At 47.1% G+C, this 18378-nt stretch overlaps 1 protein-coding gene across 3 annotated transcripts in view; it reads left to right on the plus strand.

Moving 5' to 3' along the window:
- Nucleotides 1-18378, plus strand: part of ARHGAP33 (Rho GTPase activating protein 33) — a 51053-nt gene that overhangs the window by 19743 nt on the left and 12932 nt on the right. For 2 of the 3 annotated variants that reach the window (XM_083454728.1, XM_083454730.1), the window contains exons 5-16: nt 524-661; nt 2726-2818; nt 3684-3806; nt 5073-5150; nt 6223-6289; nt 8497-8556; nt 9554-9703; nt 10568-10670; nt 11919-12063; nt 15077-15159; nt 15341-15448; nt 17302-17447. In XM_083454728.1, the coding sequence (XP_083310854.1) occupies nt 524-661; nt 2726-2818; nt 3684-3806; nt 5073-5150; nt 6223-6289; nt 8497-8556; nt 9554-9703; nt 10568-10670; nt 11919-12063; nt 15077-15159; nt 15341-15448; nt 17302-17447 (1294 nt within the window). The remainder of the gene's footprint in view (nt 1-523; nt 662-2725; nt 2819-3683; nt 3807-5072; nt 5151-6222; nt 6290-8496; nt 8557-9553; nt 9704-10567; nt 10671-11918; nt 12064-15076; nt 15160-15340; nt 15449-17301; nt 17448-18378) is intronic. The other variant, XM_083454729.1, reaches the window with a different exon arrangement.

Consider the following 18378-nt stretch of genomic DNA (forward strand, 5'->3'; position numbering starts at 1 on the left):
CCACAGCAATGCTCCCTTCAGAGATGGAACAGCTGGGACTGAGAACCACCATTAAAATTTCCCACACTGCCCTTGATGTAGCAGCGCTGTGAGGCATTGTGGGGAATTTCAAAAGAGTGTCTCCAGCCATCTGGCACTGATAAAAGCTCTGGGGATGGGTGGTAATGGTTTATAAAGGCCCAGGACAGGTGTTAATGATGATCCCTTCCTGGCATTGACCAAACAGCTGCTCAAGGGATGCTTTCTGCTAGTGCTGAGCTTGGATGGGCCTTGCGAATGCAATTCAAGCATTCTCTCTCTCTCTCACTCACACACACACACACACACACACACAAATATTGACCCTGGGTTTGCTCAACAGGTGTCTACCTCCCTCTTCTACCTGCGTGATTTTGAATTCATAGAAGGTTAAATATATTTATTAAGCCAACTAAAGGTATTGGCCTTATAGGGATTTTTGAACTTTTCTTAGGGGCCAACCTTTTGCCTTTTTGTTCCTCAGTGTTTGCCTTTCTCCCTGCAGGGAAAGAGCTGGCAGGTGCACCGCAGTTACGAGGAATTCCGCACCCTGGATGCCCACCTCCACTGCTGCATCTTCGACAGGCGCTTCTCTCAGCTTCCCGAATTGCCGCCCCTCAGCCATATGCGGGCCCACCCTGAGGTGATTGTCTGTCAGACATTTGAGGGGTGCGTGGGGAGTGTTTTGAGGAGGGTGTGACCATCCCCTTCCCCAAACAGAGAATTCCAAGTACTGACTAGTATATAAGTTGTCCAGGGAATTCACACTTCCTATGGAGACTGGACATCTTTCTCAATCTTAGTCTACCCTGACTTACAGGCCTGGCCTAAGACATTTTGCTGCCTGAGGCGAAGAGCAAGGTGGTCACTCTCCCTGATAGCACAGTTGGTAGAGCAACTTAATCTCAGGGTTGTGGGTTTGAGCCCCACGTTGGGCAAAAGATTCCTGCATTGCAGGAGGTTGGATTAATAGTAGTAATAATAATAATAATAATAATAATAATAATAATAATTTATTTATACCCCGCCCATCTGGCTGGGCTTCCCCAGCCACTCTGGGTGGCTTCCAAAAAAATATTAAAATACTGTAATGCATCAAACATTAAAAACTTCCCTAAACAGGGCTTCAGATGTCCTCTAAAAGTCTGGTAGTTGTTGTTCTCTTTGACATCTGGTGGAAGGGTGTTCCACAGGGAGGGCGCCACTACTGAGAAGGCCCTCTGCCTGGTTCCCTTTGGCTTCACTTCTCGCAGTGAGGGAACCGCCAGAAGGCCCTCGGTGCTGGACCTCAGTGTCCAGGCAGAACGATGGGGGTGGAGATACTCCTTCAGATATACTGGACCGAGGCCGTTTAGGGCTTTAAAGGTCAGCACCAACACTTTGAATTGTGCTTGGAAACGTACTGGGAGCCAATGTAGGTCTTTCAAGACCGGTGTTATAAGGTCTTGGCGGCCGCTCCTAATCACCAGTCTGGCTGCCGCGTTCTGGATTAGTTGTAGTTTCCGGGTCACCTTCAAAGGTAGCCCCACGTAGAGTGCATTGCAGTAGTCCAAGCGGGAGATAACCAGAGCATGTACCAAGATGATCCTTGTGGCCTCTTCCAAGTGGTTAGAGTGTTTCACAGGGCCTGGGAAACCAGGGGTCATATCCCCACTCAGCCATGAAGCTCACTGGGTGACCTTGGACCAGCTACTGCCTCTTGGGCTAACCTTCCTTGCAAGGTTGTTGTGAGGATAAAATTGTGAAGCGCATTCCACCTTGGTATGGAAATACAGTGGAACCTTGGTTCACAAATGGCTTACTTGCCAAACAAATTGGCTCCTGAATGCCGCAAACCCGGAAGTAAGTGTTCCGCTTTGCGAAGGTTTTTCGGAAGCCGAATGTCCAACTCGGCTTCCGCTTGAGTGCAGGAAGCTCCTACAGCCAATCGGAAGCCTTGGTTTTCAAATGGTTTCGAGAGTCAAATGGACTCCTGGAACGGATTAAGTTTGAGAACCAAGGTACCACTGTAAATGTAATAACAAATAATGAAATTAAATGCTATCCAATACCGAGGGCTACCAGTCTTTTAATTCCAAGAAACTACCCCCACCATACCTAATAGGTGGGGGACCTGCTGCAAGTTACTGTGTCATAAGCACTCTGCACATGCTCAGAGACAGCATTGCCAAAGACTTCCAGACTTCGGTACTTCCTAAGTGCCTGTCATCATACCATCTCTTCTCAAGTACTGTATTTTTCGCTCTATAAGATGCATTTTTCCCCTCCTAAAAAGTAAGGGGGAAATGTGTGTGCGTCTTATGGAGCGAATGCAGGCGGGAGGCTCTGCTCAGCGCTCCCTTTAAAGAGCCCTTCTCCCTCCTAGGGGAAAAGCCCCCAAGAGCCGCACACGCGCTCCCTGCACTCTTTAAAGGGAGCGCGGCTCTTGGGGGAGCCTTCATCCCCCTGTCCAGGAGAGGCTGCGCACGGCTATCCCATAAGCCAGAACAGCAAGAGGCTATCTCACAAGCTAGATCCCTCTTGCTCTTTCTGGCTTCTGGGATTCAGAATTTTTTTTTTCTTGTTTTCCGCCTCCAAAAACTAGGTGCGTCTTATGGTCTGGTGCATCTTATAGAGTGAAAAATACGGTAGTTGTTGGCTTCTGTTGACACTGAATCAGGACGCTGCTATGCCAGTGACACCTTACGTTTTCTCTCTCCTTTGCCAGCTGCTGGTGCCCATGCTTTCACAATACCTGGAGAAGCTGTCAGCCATTGTGGACAGCAACATCAACTGTGGACCGGTGCTCACCTGGATGGAGGTGAGGAACAGTGAGGGTAGCTGTGGTGGTGGATGATGCAGCTATATCATTTGCAAGCTGAAAGATGCTTTGTGTATTTCTTTTTATTTTAATTTCTCATATAGGATCCGATGAAGCACTGTGCAATATAATTGTGTGTGTGTGTGTGTGTGTGTGTGTGTGTGTGTGTGTGTGTTTTAAGCAGATAAATACAAGTCTTAAACAATATATGTAAAATGCCTGAGACATTTGGAATGTTTTGCAGAAAAGTTAAGTAGGTAATATTACTACACAGAGTAAACTACTGACGCTGCCAGGGTGCTAGAAATGTTAATCTTGCTTTCAAGGGCTCCACAGATACCCATTTCTGCCTGTTGCGGAAATCTAGCAGAAAATGAGATGGAAGCCCCATGTGAATGGTGTGACCTGGTTACTGTATGCTGGGATTAGGAGTGTAAGGAGGTAACGATTTTCATCCAGTCCTGGGTCCGTCACAATCAGTGCTGTTTCTGTTCCACTACAGTTGAACTTCCGCTAAAACCTACGCTATTCATCTTGCTACCCGCTGCGGCTGAAACGTGGGTAATTAAATAAAGCAACTGATTTCAGTGGAAGGGAAATGACAAAAACATTTCAGCAAATAGTATAACGATTTAGATAACATCTGCAGACTAGAAACACAACAGTACAGTACTGAATGCTGCTTGCATTTGCTTGTGTGATTTCTGTTCCTGACCTCTGACGAACATGCAAAGTGTGGGAATTTTTGCTCTTACTTCAGTTTCTGATGGAATTCTCTTAACACCTGTATCTCTGAATGACACCCATAGAACATTCCAAGGCTTTACCCACTTCACTTGTATTCTCCCCCTCCCCTTTATTTCAGATTGATAACCATGGCAACCGACTGCTGGTCAATGAGGAAGCTTCTATCAATGTTCCTGCCATTGCAGCTGCCCATGTGGTAAAACGCTACACGGCGCAGGCATCTGATGAGCTCTCCTTTGAGGTGAGCCCTACTTTGTAGTGCACGTTACTTCTGGGTGGCTTTTATCTTGTCGGTAGACCTGCAATGCAATACCTTTTCAATCTCTCTTCCCAGCTAGGGTGCTGCTTGGGAGCACAGAGAGTTCCTTTCCCCCAGGGAAGATTTATTAAAACTGATTTTTTTGGGGGGTGGGATAAACCATGACAGCTTCCAGGTATACAACAGTCACAGACAAACTAGCATGGGTTGTGTTCAGCTGACTCAGCATAGACTCACTGAAATCAATGGGATTACGTTCATCATCTCCATTAATTTCAATGGGCCTACCCTGATTAACGTTGGCTTCCATGCCATGAATTTAAAACCAGAAGTAAACAATAATTAATAAAACAGCTATCTTTTTATTTCCTAAAAATATTTACAGTCCGCCTCACTGTGGTTTCCAAATCTTTGAAGAACTCTTTTCACATTGACTTGTCTGCCAAGGAACCCTCTGTATCCGTGGTGGAGTACCTTGTACACCGCAAAGGATTCTGGGGCAAAACCTTGGGTGCCATCTTGTTTGCTGTGGAACTCTACCTTGCTAGGGCCTCACTGTCATCTTGTGTGAACCAAGTGTACCCCAGGGCATGCCTAGGACCCATCTGTGTCAGCACATTCCAAGGAATGTCCTGTCATGGTGGGGGATAACCTTTTCTCGCTATCTTCTGCGGAACCCCAGGGATTCCATGGGGACAAACATCCCCCGCTGTTTGCCAGCATAGATCAATTCAGCACATTTTCTCTTTGTTTCACAAATGGGACTCAGTGGGACTTTCTTCTGGGTAGACATGTATAAATGATTGATAAAATGTGGTAATATATATGAGGTACTTCAGAAAAAGCCCAATTAAAAAAGTAACTACTTAAAGGTTGTGTCCAGTGTGAGTTCTACTCAGAATGGGCTCATTGAAATTAATGGACATGGTGAACTTAGATCTATTAATTCCAGTGGGTCTATTCTAAGTAGAACTTAGTTGGAGGCAACCCTACATATATTAATCATCTTCATATGAAGTACACACCTTTTAACCCAGACTCTGGCAGACTGGAACAAGTCCTGTAGAGGCTCTGGGCGTTCCTCGTAGTCAGAGTAGACCTGCCAAAATCATTGAGCCTACTCTGAGGTACTTAAATGTAGTAGATTCAGTGGATCTACTTTTCAGCACGGCTAACATTGGAGATTGCCCACCATGGTCCATGCACTAACATAGGATTGTTGTTGTTTTGTTACTTTGTTTGGCACAGGTTGGAGACATCATCTCTGTGATTGATATGCCCCCCAAGGAGGACAGGAGCTGGTGGCGCGGAAAGCATGGATTCCAGGTTGGGATTCAGGAAGGAAGACACATTGCATTAGGAGAGATACGTTGAAGCATAGGATCAGCACTATATCTTAGACTTAGGTGGCCACATTGTATTAAAGAGAAATGTGGATAGGTGGGTGGGAGTGAATGAAAGTGTGTGTGTGTGACTAGACAGGGGTATGAGTGTGTGTCTGTGTGTGGTGGCTTAGGCCCCACCCATTTTTTTCTTGGCTTGCACTCATTGCTGGTGTGCAGCCCCTACTGGGGTGGAGATGTCCCCCACCTTGATTTAAACAAGTGAGCTGAAATAGTGGCAGGCTTTCAGAGAATTGGACTCCAGCTCCCATCAGCCCCAGCCAGCATGGCCAGCGATCGGGGATGATGGGAGCTGTAGTCCAGCAATATCTGGTGAATCATAGTGCCACTCTCCTGTCTTTCTGAAGAGGCGCCATTTGGGTATATGTAGGCTGCAATGTATCAGCTGACGAGCTTTTTCTGGCACCGGTTCACTGCTAATTTTCTGCTCAGCTCCATTTTATCAGCACGCCCATATTATTTTTTTAAAAAACTTATATTTTAGTTTGCTCCAAAATGCCTTTTCACGAATTTTCTTAAAACATCTGCACAATTCTGCTTATTTTTTAATTCTTTTAAAAAACCAGATATTCCTTTCAAAACAAATACCAATGCCTTTTCGGTCGGTATCATTTTAGCACCCTGTTAAGTCGGCAGAGAGGCCTCTTGCAATTTGGCTTGAGAGAAAAGTGACTTTCAGTCGCTTGCCTCAGTCGGCCCCACTCCCTCCATCACAATTCCAGGCACCTAGTGTGGCAAGTGCATGAATTTAGCCATCGTCACCTGTCTTGACAGCTTTATGCCTATACTGGTTAATCCTTAACCAGTATAGATGAATTGATTGCATCAGAATTTTTGTTAATGGCCTGTTTGCCACATTCACTTGTGGTGGGCATAAATAACTGAGGTAGGGTTTAACAAGTTCCTAAGCCAGGGGAAGGCCTGGTTGTTTTTCTTAAGGAGGCATATTTTGCTTTGTCAGTACGTTGAACTCTTCCTTGCCTCCCTCCCTCCAGGTGGGGTTCTTCCCCAGCGAGTGTGTGGAGCTGTTCTCAGAGCGCCCCAGCCCAGGACTCAAAACAGGTGAGCACATTCTCCTTGACTTGCTGTGTTCAACCACATATGCTGATTCTCCTAGATCTACAATTCAGCTTGCTGCAGAAACGTAATGACCCCCATTTCCAGCAAATACATTTTCAATTACTTTATATATTTATTGGTATTACTGGAAACAACCCTGGAACACTTTCTGCATGCAGGAGGATGACGCTGTGCTCTTTCAGATGCCAGGCTCTTTCATGACACCTAAAATTACCCGCCCGAGGCGACTGCCTCATTGTGCCTAATGTTAGGACCGGCTCTGCACAAATGTTCCAGAAGCTGTGCGCGTGTTCTGATTCTCCAGTCTAGCTCTCCTTTTTATTGTACCAGAAGAACTAAGGGGGTTGTATAATTTTTCCTGTCACGGAAATGCTGTGACATGTTAGGCTAAGCAAAAGCAACTGGCCCAGGGCCACCTAGGCAGCTGCATGGCCTGGGGATTTGAACCTGGGTCTCCACAATCTAAGACCAACATCCATCACACTGACTACCCAAATCAATCAAACTATGCAAGTGCAAAAATGGGCATAAATTATGCAAAACAAATGCAAATTTGTTTAATTTGCATAATGTATCTAGGTTGCAGTCATAAATTGTTTGGAACACTTGGCTGACAAGAGCTGGGCAGTGTGTGTCTATAGCAGCCTTTATTAATTTGGTGCCCTGAAGATGTTTTGGACTACAACTCCCATCATCCTCAGCCAACTGATCGCCCCATATGTTGATTCACTATTTTTGGCCCGTTATCTTTTAATATGCACAATTTGGTACACAATTTTACCTTGTATATACATTATTGCAAGCAATTTCTGCTTAACACGGTGGCTCTCAAAGGGTGTGGCAGGAGAGGGTGGCAAATGTGGCAGGGAGATTCGAGGTCAATCAAAGAAACATTGAAACATTTCAGTTTAGTATAGTATAGTATCATTTTTTTATTTTTAGAATATGCTCTCAAAATGAGAGCAAGAACATCAAGTGGTAAAAGAGAACAATCCTAATTGTGATCTATTTGTTTTCCAATGTATTTCCTATCAATAAAAAAAGTGGTGTGCTGCAAGCAAGGTTTTATGTGTGGCCTAGAGAAAAGTGAGAACTTTTAGCAGAATGTCATTTGTATGCTGTTTTCACAAATGTATGCACTTCTGGACATTGTTTGGTTGGAGAACAGCATCACAAAATTTGGAGAAGTGTGGATTTCGACGGAGGTTTCAGTTCGTGTATTAGTTTGGGGAGCGTGAATTTAATGCAGACCAAACAAATTTATCCCCCATTCCTAGTCTGGTGTTACTGTTTGTGTCCTTCTGTTTCCTATTATTTCTTATTTCCATTCATAGATGGTTTACTATCCAAAGATCTCAAAGCAGTTTATAGTAGATAAAATTACATAAATAGTAAGAACAATAAGAAACCATGTCAAATGATTTACATAAAAATAAAACATACACATAAACAATAACAATAAGTCAGAGAATACTACGAGGCAGTATAATGTAAACCTTCGACCAACATAAAACATATTATTCATAAACACTCACCCAATTTCACCTGCCATCTATTTCACACAGCCACTATAACCATTGACTTCCTCAACCATGATCTCTATCAACCATCATTTCTCAGCAATTAGACTCCCCTCACCTTCATCTCCTGTGTTAGCTTTCCCCATTAGGATGTGAGTTGGGTCACTGTGTGAAGCTTTCAAAAATAAGAGGCAATTCATTTTATTTTATAACGAGTTTTTTTGGTGGGCAGCCTAGAAATCGTATCAGGGCAGCTCTCAAAAGTAGGCCGCAGCTGAGAAATGACACAGCAGACAATGGCGAGTAACCCTGGCGAAGACATTGACTCACAAGTTAAGAGTGCTAAAGGGATGGGAAATGCCCCAGGTGACTAAATGACAAGGACTGGAAGTGGGGGAGAGGGGAGGTTTATGGCAGCCATTTTGTGTGTCCAAAAAAATTACTGCATCTTCCCCTCATGCCCTTGTGCTGTTCTAATTTGATGTATTTGCTTCAGGGATTGTGGTGGTTTGAAAAGAGATGGCGTTTATGTAAGATTGTCACCAGCCCTAGAAAATAATTCTGTTTGAATGAGGTGAAGTGTGGGACAGCAACTTACGCCAGTAGCTTTGAGCTACTGAATTCTTAATCTTTCCTGGCCTTTCATACTCTGTGTGTCTTTCTGTGCAGATGCAGAAGGGATGAGCTGTGGCATCCCCGGGCCCCCAGGCCTCCTCTCTCCAACCTCAGGTGAGACACGGCCCAATGTGGCCTGCTCAGCACCCCCTAAGCTAGCCTTCTTGCCCTTGGTGTCCTTCTGCCAATGTCCAGTGTCCAGTCTGTCAGATTCTGGATGTGGAATCAGAAAAAGGCACCATCTTGTCCTTCGCCTCAGGCAGCTGAACATCTTGGACCAACCCAGACTTAAGCATAAAGTAAAGGTAACGGGACCCCTGACCATTAGGTCCAGTCGTGGCCGACTCTGGGGTTGCGGCGCTCATCTCGCTTTATTGGCCAAGGGAGCCGGCATACAGCTTCCGGGTCATGTGGCCAGCATGACTAAGCCACTTCTGGCGAACCAGAGCAGCGCACAAAAACGCCATTTACCTTCCTGCCGGAGCTCACCCTGTCGCGGGGATTCAAACCGCTGACCTTCTGATCTGCAAGTTCTAGGCTCTGTGGTTTAACCCACAATGCCACCTGCGTCCCTTAGACTTAAGCATGCATTACATTAAATTCATTCTTGAATCTGCACACATGAATGTGTTTTAAATAGCAACTTTAGGAGACCCCAGTCTGGACTGAGATCATGGCATAAGTGGCTGTGTGCTTCAGCTTTCCCCCCCGTGTTCTTGATGAAAGTCCTCGCCAAGATTGCCCTCTCTCCTGGAAGAAAAAGTATTGTGGCAAATGTGGGGTGTCCTGCGGTTCTCAAGATGGTGTTTTGCTGCAACTCCCAGCATCCCTGACTATTGGCCATGCTGGCTAGGGGCTGATGGGAGCCCATAGTCCAGCAGCACTCAGTGGGCTCTCTTGCGGTGTACTGTTGGCTGCAATACCAGCTTCCTGCAGCAAGCAGCAGCTTGGGGAGGGCGATTTTCTTTGGGATTGTCACACGTTTGCCATCCCTGCATGGAAGTAGCATCTTTGCTGTCTTCTTGGTCTTTATGATGCAGCCCGCATGCAGTGGCTGTCCTGCAGTGGCTTGGAGACGGGCCGCAACCCTCTCTCTTCCATTCTGTTCCAGTGTCCAAGAAACATGGCAAGCTCATCGGGTTCCTTCGCACCTTTATGAAGTCCAGGCCCAGCAAGCAGCGCCTGAAGCAGCGTGGGATCCTCCGAGAGAGGGTGTTTGGCTGCGATTTGGGCGAACACCTCAAGAACTCAGGCAACGATGGTAATTTTGCCCACAGATCCTTCCTGTTACTGATAGTGCGGCCTCATCTGCTAGTAGGAAAACAACACGCAGTCCCATTTTATCTCAGCAACAACAACCCTGTCAGGTTGCTTAGGCTAAGAGAGAGTGAATGGTCCAAGATCACCCAGTGAGCTTCATGGCTAAGTGGTGGTTGAACTGTGGTCTGCCAGGCCTTAGTCCAACACTCTAACCGCCACACCACAATTGGCTCTCCTCTGCAGCGTTGGAGGGGGTGGAAGTGGCCTGTATGGTGGAGGGTTCTCCTCAAACTGTGTCAGGACTCCTGGTTTGATTTCTGTCCCTAGTATGTCCACCGACTGAAGAGCATTCTGTGGGATGGGTTTTAACAGGTAGGAGAGGTTATATGAATTGCTTTACCCTTTCAGGTGCCCACATGTGTGGGCTGAACAGATCTAAGAGGAGGGGAAATGACATCACACAGAGCCCTCTCTAGCTATTGTATTTCTATGGTCTGAGTATCTGTCCAGCCATATAGCTCTGTGGACTTAGCCCCTTCTCATGCTAACTAGCAAAAATATGCATCTGTTAGGTTTGGCTGCTAATCTTCCACTCATTCGTCACTAGAGATGTGCTCAGATCAGTTATGCTGCCAACATTAAAGGATTTTTTGCAGCTTTGTGGCTTACCACTTTCATTTCCCTGGTCCTTTATGAGTGCTTGTGGCCAGAGCTCAACCTCTATGAGAAAAAATAAAATAAACCAATTTAACATGTTGACCCATGGGGACAACTAGCCATCGCACTGGCCCTACCTTATGTGATTGTTGTAAGGATGATTGTTATATTATATTTTTGTTAGATATGCTTCTTGTTGTTATGCCAGTCCCCCAGGTACTACGGTCCTGCTCTGATTTCATTGAGAAGCATGGCATTGTGGATGGCATCTACCGTCTCTCTGGAGTCTCCTCCAACATCCAACGGTTGCGGTGAGTCCTGTTCAGGAGGAGCAGGGGTTGTGGGCCAGGTCCTCGTTTAGCACAGAAAGTCCTATAGGCAAAGGTGGGGTTTAACAACCAAATTAGATGGGATATGATGGCCACATCTATCTTACTCTCAAATGAAGGAGGCTCTGTCCTGTCCATGAAAAGGAGCATATGGAAGAGGAGGAGGAGGAGGAGGAGGAGGAGGAAGGAAGTGGACCCTGTGCCTTGTGGCACAGGAGCTGAGACTGGTAGTTTGGGCAAAGTTCCGCCCCAAACAGGAAGTGGTTCACCACATGGTTCAGCTTCATACAAGAGGGACAGGGAAATATTTTTCAGCCTGATTTCTGTAGCACCTCGTAGGCAACTTTCCATGGACTTTAGGTCAGTGGTGGGCAGGGTAGGATGTGAAGGTGGGCGGAGCAAACCTTTGCAGATTAGGCTGCATTCCAGCCATGCAAAAGTCTGCTTCCTATGCACACACACCTTTCTCCATCCAGGAAAGCAATTGTTACTACAGCTCAAGGATACATTCCAACCATAAAGAGACCCAGAGGCCCTGGTCTCTCATCGCTGACATTTAGAGTCAAGGGTTCCCAGTCTAGCCTTGCTCAGCCTTGACACGGTGACCCATCAATTTATGACGCTTTATGTGCTGCTTGTAATATTTCATATATATATATATATATATATATATATATATATATATATATTTGTGTAGTTACCATTCTGAGAATTCGACATTTTCCACATGATTTCTTTTTGAGGTTCCTAGTTGTTTTACTCACGCATTCTGTACAGAGATACTTATTTAATCTCACTACTTAATATATGGAATTCTTATTGATTAGTAGCAGCAGTAGTAGCATCGTTAGGTGTTTTGAATGCGGGATTTTCATTGTCTTGCATTGATTCCTTTCTGTTGGGATTTCTGAATGGCTGGGAGATTTCAGTTGAAATAGAAATTAAATAAATCAGTGCCGCGATCTGGGTTTTGGAACTGGGAGAAAAGTTTAAAGCAACAGAGAGCATTGTGGTAAGGCGAGGAGCAAAGGTTTCAGTCCTCTCCCCTACCCGCTTCTTTTCATGTATAGAATAGAGTCACCCCTTTGGGCAGACATGCAGAAAGCTGCCTCATCACATCATGTTTGGCCCTAAGTAGGCCAAGCGAAAGGTTGCCTGGCTGTGGGTCAGTGTGCAATTTGTACTGCTTTGTGTAATTTCTCTCTTCCCGCGGCTTCCTATCTCCTCCAGGCACGAGTTTGACAGTGAGCGAGTGCCCGAGCTCTCAAGGGACGTCTACTTACAAGACATCCACTCTGTCAGCTCTCTTTGCAAGCTCTACTTCCGGGAGTTGCCAAATCCACTGCTCACCTATCAACTCTACAACAAGTTTGCTGTGAGTCTTGCAGACCGCCGGGAGAAGTCTCCCACCCACTCAGCTTTCGGTCACTGCTGCCGCCTCTATCATTCCTCAGCTACCCCTTTAAGAAATAATAGAGTTGGAGTGGTTTATGTAGACCGTCTAATCTAACCCCTGCTCAATGCTGGAAATCCAGAGAGCTAGAATTCAGAACTAGAGTGTCCACAACAGACGGCTGCACAGCCACTGTTCTGAATATATTTGAGATAGCTACCACCCATTCTCGTTACAAGGTAGCAGAATGAAATCCAAGGTGGGTCCAGGCAGGCTTTGGACCACATCTGAAATGGCCTTGCCTCTCATATGCATCCGCCACACCACAGTTGGGAGGGGAGTCCAGAGCAGGACTCTGAGCTGCCTGTGTACATCATTCTGTTTATAAGTTGCTTTGAGCAATGTAGTCCTCATGGCAATGCATGAACATACAGTGGTACCTCGGGTTACAGACGCTTCAGGTTACAGACACTTCAGGTTACAGACTCCGTTAACCCAGAAATAGTACCTCGGGTTAAGAACTTTGCTTCAGGATAAGAACAGAAATCGTGGGGTGGCGGCGCGGCGGCAGCGGGAGGCCCCATTAGCTAAAGTGGTGCTTCAGGTGAAGAACAGTTTCAGGTTAAGAACAGACCTCTGGAACGAATTAAGTACTTAACCAGAGGTACCACTGTACAGCGGAACCTCAGTTTTCGAATGCAATCTGTTCCAGAAGACGGCTCTTCTTCTGAAATGTTCAAAAACCAAAGCCTGCATTTCCAGAAGCATTTACGTCCGGAAAACTCAATAGGGAAGCTGCGTGGCACATTCAGCTTCCGAAAAGTGTTCAAAAACGGAAGCATTTACTTCCAGGTTTTCAGCGTTCAAAAGCCAAAACCTTCGACTTCTGAGACGCTCGAAAACTGAGGTTCCACTGTACTAGAAACAGTAAAGTGAGCACAACTTGTGCCAATGATCCCTCCCCTTTCCCCTGCCAGATCCATCACCTGCCCTCACTGTGTGCCAGGTGAGTTTCTGTGGGCATCCCAGTGTCTCAGAAATGCCAGCTGTTGTGTGCTCAAACTGTCAAGTGAGAGTTGGCCGTGCCGACTCTGTGTGCGTGTTCCCAGGGCTAAACAATAAAAATTGGAGTCGTAGAACAAAAGAGGAAGAAGAGGGGGTGGAGCAGTGGAGTACAGTTACATCGCCCGCCAACGTTGCTGCCTACACAATAATACGTGCAGCAATTTCTCCCGACTTCCTTATTCTTTTGAGTCACCTGCTCTTCGTGCTGGGCTATTTCAGGCTTGGTTAAGCCTGCCTCCCCCTTCTTCTCCCCCCCTTCCTTTTAAATTCCTTTTGGCTTGTATTTGTGATACTTTGAGGGGCAACATCCAGGCATGGCTAGTGATAAATATGAGCTGGGGTCTTCAGAGGCATGACTTCACCTTCTCAGTCAATTGAAAGCTGGAGCAGAAGGGATTGGTGGTGTCGCTCAGCCCACCCCAGGGATGTTTCAGCCCCCTTTCCTGAATTCTCAGCTTTCATTTTAAGAACGACAAGAAAGGCTCTTCCCCTGTTACTTGGGGAAAATATAAGGAAAAACATGCATTAAGTAATCTGCTTAGTTGCCCTCTAGGAAGTAAACTTGTTCCCACCACCCAGTGTTTTGGCCAAAGAGTGCAGAAGCACTTGAATCATGGACAACTGCTAAGTCCTTCTTTTTAAAGGTTGTTTCTGTAGATCTCGAAGTGATTTACAGTAGGTAAACATATATAAATATACACACAGAGAGAGAATAAGTGCAATAAAAACATTGCAAAATTGTTACCATTAAAATACGTTAACTACATAAACAGTATCCATGTTCATAATAACAATGAAATGAGAATGGAAGGTTTGGTTCCCCGCGCTCCAAAATCTGCTTTGTAATTCATTTCTTTTTCCATATCACCCTGCTCTGTTTTGCTCCTGTTCATGGCTTTCCAACAGCCTCCACACTTTCCCCTCCCTCTCCAAAAAAGATTGCTCTGTTTACTCTTCAAATACCCAAGGGCTGTCACACTGAAGAGGGCAAAGATTTCTTCTATGTTGCCCCAGAGGGCAGGTCTTAACCGCACCTGCTTAAGTCATAGCTGTCAACGTTTCCCTTTTTTTAAAAGGGAAATTCCCTTATTCTGAATAGGATTCCTTGCAAGAAAAGGGAAAAGTTGACAGCTATAGGAGGGTCGATTTTGGTCAAGTGCTAGAGGAAACATTTTGATCTGGGTTAGGAAAGCTTTTCAACTTGCTGGGCCAGGGTCCTTATCAGGACCTGTCAATCACCTGATGCCATAACGGTGTTAGTTGTAAGACAAGTAAAAGCATTCCAAGTGGAAGAGAAAATTAGAAATTTAGTGAAAGAGGTGGCTTCCTCAAAACAAAAGACCTTAATTGTCAAAGGCCAGAGTAAAGAGGTGCATTTTTAAGGTTGTGAATTCCCCTGTGATCCCCTGTGATTTTTGGGTGGAGGACGGCATGCAAATTTAATAAATAATGATGTTCAGAATATGGCAGAGGCTGTGCAATGAAGCTGCCAGGTGCGCCTCTTTGGAGAGGGAGTTCCACAATTTAGGGCTTGCCGCAGAGAATGCTCTCTCCTAGACCACCATTCCCCACATTTCCCAAGGTGGTGGAACCACCCAGAGGGTCCCCTCTGCTGATCTTAACACTCGAGAGGCTCAGTAGGGATAGAGGTGGTCTTTCAGAGATTTGGGGCTTTTGTCATTTAGGGTTTCACACACTAATGTGAACACCTTCACTCAGGCCTGGAAGCAAATTCTCCCAGTCCTTCTCCACAGGGCTGTGCACTGGATCCGGTTGGACCCCAAACCGATATAGGTCAGCCCTGGATGGCATCAGGGCTGGTCCAAATCACCAGCTTAGGGGGAGCTGTGCACAGCCCTACCATTCCACAAGAGGCCTGGCGACCACACTGACTCCTTCCCTCTGCTTTCCCCCTGCCCTGTCGTCGCAGGAGGCCGTGTCTGTTTCTGGGAACGAGGATCGCTTGGTGCGAGTGCACGACGTCATCCAGCAGCTGCCCCCACCGCACTATAGGTAGGCGTTGCTTGAGGCGCGAACACGGTGCCCGAGGTGGCTCTCCCAGCGAGGGGAGGGAGGGTGAATGCAAGAGCCCTTGCAAGGGGGGCGGCGGTGTTGAGGGCGGGGTTTGCGAGGGGGCCGGCGGTCCGCCGAAGCGGACTGTCTAGCTGTAGCAGCTTCTGCTCTGTCCCAACAGGACCCTGGAATTCCTGCTGCGGCACCTGGCCCGCATGGCTATGCACAGTCAAAACACCAGCATGCATATCCGCAACTTAGCCATCGTTTGGGCACCCAACCTGCTGCGGTGAGACGCCCAGATCAATGGCCCTGCACCGGCACCCCCCACCCCAACCTGCCCCGTGCCTTCCCTGTGTTGCCACGATGCTCCTCCGCCTTGCACCTTCTCCAGCTCTTGCCTGCAGCGCTCTTTGAATCCTCTCTCCGTGCTACCCACAGCATTTCCCCTGTACTAACACCAGCCCTTACCCATAACTCTCTGGGGCATGAAGTCGACCCTTCCTCCACTCAGCCCTGAGGGATAAGAATCTACAGCTCTTAAGCACCTCTTGACTTCCCTCATTTCGTCCCCAGCATTTTCTTGCAATCTGGCTCTGGCCTTAGACTGTGTGAGATTGGGTGTGTGTGTGTGGGGGGGTGAATCTTAGAATTATAGAGCTGGAAGGGACCTGCAGAGCCCTCTAGTCTCCCTCCCTGCAGTGCAGGAATCTTTTGCCCAACGTGGGGATCGAACCCACAGTCTTGAGAGGAAGAGTCTCATGTTCTACCTACGGAGCTATGGCTCAGGGCTAAGTGGGTGTGTGTGTAAGAAGGAGGTACTGTATTTTTCGCTCTATAAGACGCACCAGACCACAAGACGCACCTAGTTTTTGGAGAAGAAAAACAAGAAAAAAAATATTCTGAATCTCAGAAGCCAGAACAGCAAGAGGGATCGCTGCGCAGTGAAAGCAACAATCCCTCTTTCTTTTCTGGCTTCTGAGATAGCTGCACAGCCTGCATTCAGTCCATAAGACGCACATTTCCCCTTACTTTTTAGGAGGGAAAAAGTGAGTCTTATAGAGCAAAAAATACGGTATGTTTTGGCCTTGCCCACCACCTGAATGGGCTCCCCAACCCTTTCCTCCCAGGGAATGTGATTGTCAGGTTCCCCACCCCTACCTTCAAGGGATTGTTGTGGGGCCCTACCCAGGCATTCCTGTTTAGGGCCTCTAGCTCAAAGATGGCTAGTGGGCAGGCTGTATCAGTCCCCCCATGACTCTTCTCCCTTGCAAAAAAATAAAATGTTGTCATCCTTTTCACTGCTCCTGGGAGTCCCTGCTGTGATGCCACCATGCCAAAAGGGATTTTTTGTGGTGCCTCAAGGCTACCCACTTCCACAATTCAGCCACACCCACCATACTTGGGTACGACGACACCCTGTGCAAGTTCAACATTTGGCGCCCTCCCCCCCCCAAGCCCCAGTCCTCACGCTGTCTTCCCAAAGGCAGGTAAGGAGGCCCCTGGCCTTGGGAAGGATATGTGAGGGCTCTGGCAGGGTCCTAGAGCTTTCCACGTCTTTCCTAAAGCTGGGAAAGAGCTAAGTAGGCTTTGGGAAGGAGATGGGAGGACTCTAGGACCTTGTCAGAGCCTCATGCCTCCTTCCCAAAGCCCAGCGCCTTGCTTACCAGGCTTTGAGATAGCACCACTCAGTGAGTGTGCACTGTTAATCCATCCCTGCACCCCCTCTGGCCTTCAGAGAGTTGACCAATGCAGGCCTCGGCCTGGAAATGATTAACCATCCTTGCTTGAGAGCTTCATCCAATACTCCACCTGAGTTTTTACTAGCATTTATTCTACCTTCCCCTCTAGCTCCTGATCTTGACACCTCCCCATCACTTGCCCACGGTTCCCTGGGGTTTCCCTCCAACACAAGCCTCCTCCTCCTCCTCATGGGGCCCTTTCCACATTCCACATGCGCTTCTCTCATGCTGCTTTGTGGGTCTGGCCCTTCTCAGCCATGTTACTGAGGGATTGTGCCCTCTGGGCTTTCAACGATGATATTCTGGGGCTGTGAGCACGTGCTTGTCCCCTCCCCAGGCCCATCTTACAAGAAAACGCGGCTCTCTAGTAATCCCTCCTCCTCGCTGCTTTTTACGGCAGGTCGATGGCTCTGGAGGTTGTCGCACAGTGCGGTGCCGATGCCTTCCAGGAAGTCCGAGTCCAGTCCCTCGTGGTCGAATTCCTCCTCAACAACGTTCAGGTGCTCTTCAGCGACACTTTCACCTCCGTCGGCAAGGACAGCGCAGGTAGCTCGCGCCAAAGGGGACTTTTTCTGAGGCTGCTATGAAATCTGTTAAGAAATCCCACTGCCTCATTGTCACAGAATTGCTTGCTTGCTCCAGAATTCTTGAAGGAAACCAGGACAGTTCAGGTTGCTTGAATTTGTACGGTCGATGGAGCCCTGTTCACCTGGCCACTGTTCTCCAGTCTATTCCCAGGCAAGGTGCTGTCACTGGTTTTCCTTGATGAAGAGGCCCCGTCCGCACCAGACATTTAAAGCACTTTCATACCACTTTAAACAGTCATGGCTTCCCCCAAAGAATCCTGGGAGCTATAGTTCATTAGGAGTTAGGAGACCCCTTGCAGAACCACAATTTCCAGAGCTTCCCAGGAAGAGGGATTGATGGTTGAACAACCCTGGGAATTCAACCCCTAGGGCTGGGAGAGACTCCTGCCTAGAACTTTGAAGAGTGGCTGCTAGTCAGGGTAGACAAAACTGAACTAGATGGACCAGTGATGTGTCTTATAGGGCAAGGTCCTATGTTCTTTCTTATGGGGCCTCCCTAGTTTGCAGGGTATAATTCATCTGATTGTTGGCAGAAGTGAAATTAAGTAGAAATGAACGGATACAGAGGGCATTCTGGGAAGTTCTGGGTTGAAAACTGCTTCTGCTTTCACCACTGAGCTTAGAGTTATGGGATGATATGGGATGTTACTGGGATTCTTGAAAGCATTTCGTTCTTGTTCACCATGAGGTCTGGCATAACATTGTGGGAGGTCCAATTTGAGCATTTCATTATATTCAAGGGTGCAAAAATTGAGGATCTGAATATATATATGGGCTGGCAGCTGGCACCAGGGTTACTAAAGAGGGCCAGCTCCTTAGGAACTGGCTCCTAAAATTATCTCTCTGGCTCCTAGATTTTTCCAACAATAAAATGCTCCCCCACTCTGGGA

This window comes from Podarcis tiliguerta (genome assembly GCF_965153285.1).
Source record: "Podarcis tiliguerta genome assembly, chromosome: 8".
Taxonomy (NCBI): domain Eukaryota; kingdom Metazoa; phylum Chordata; class Lepidosauria; order Squamata; family Lacertidae; genus Podarcis; species Podarcis tiliguerta.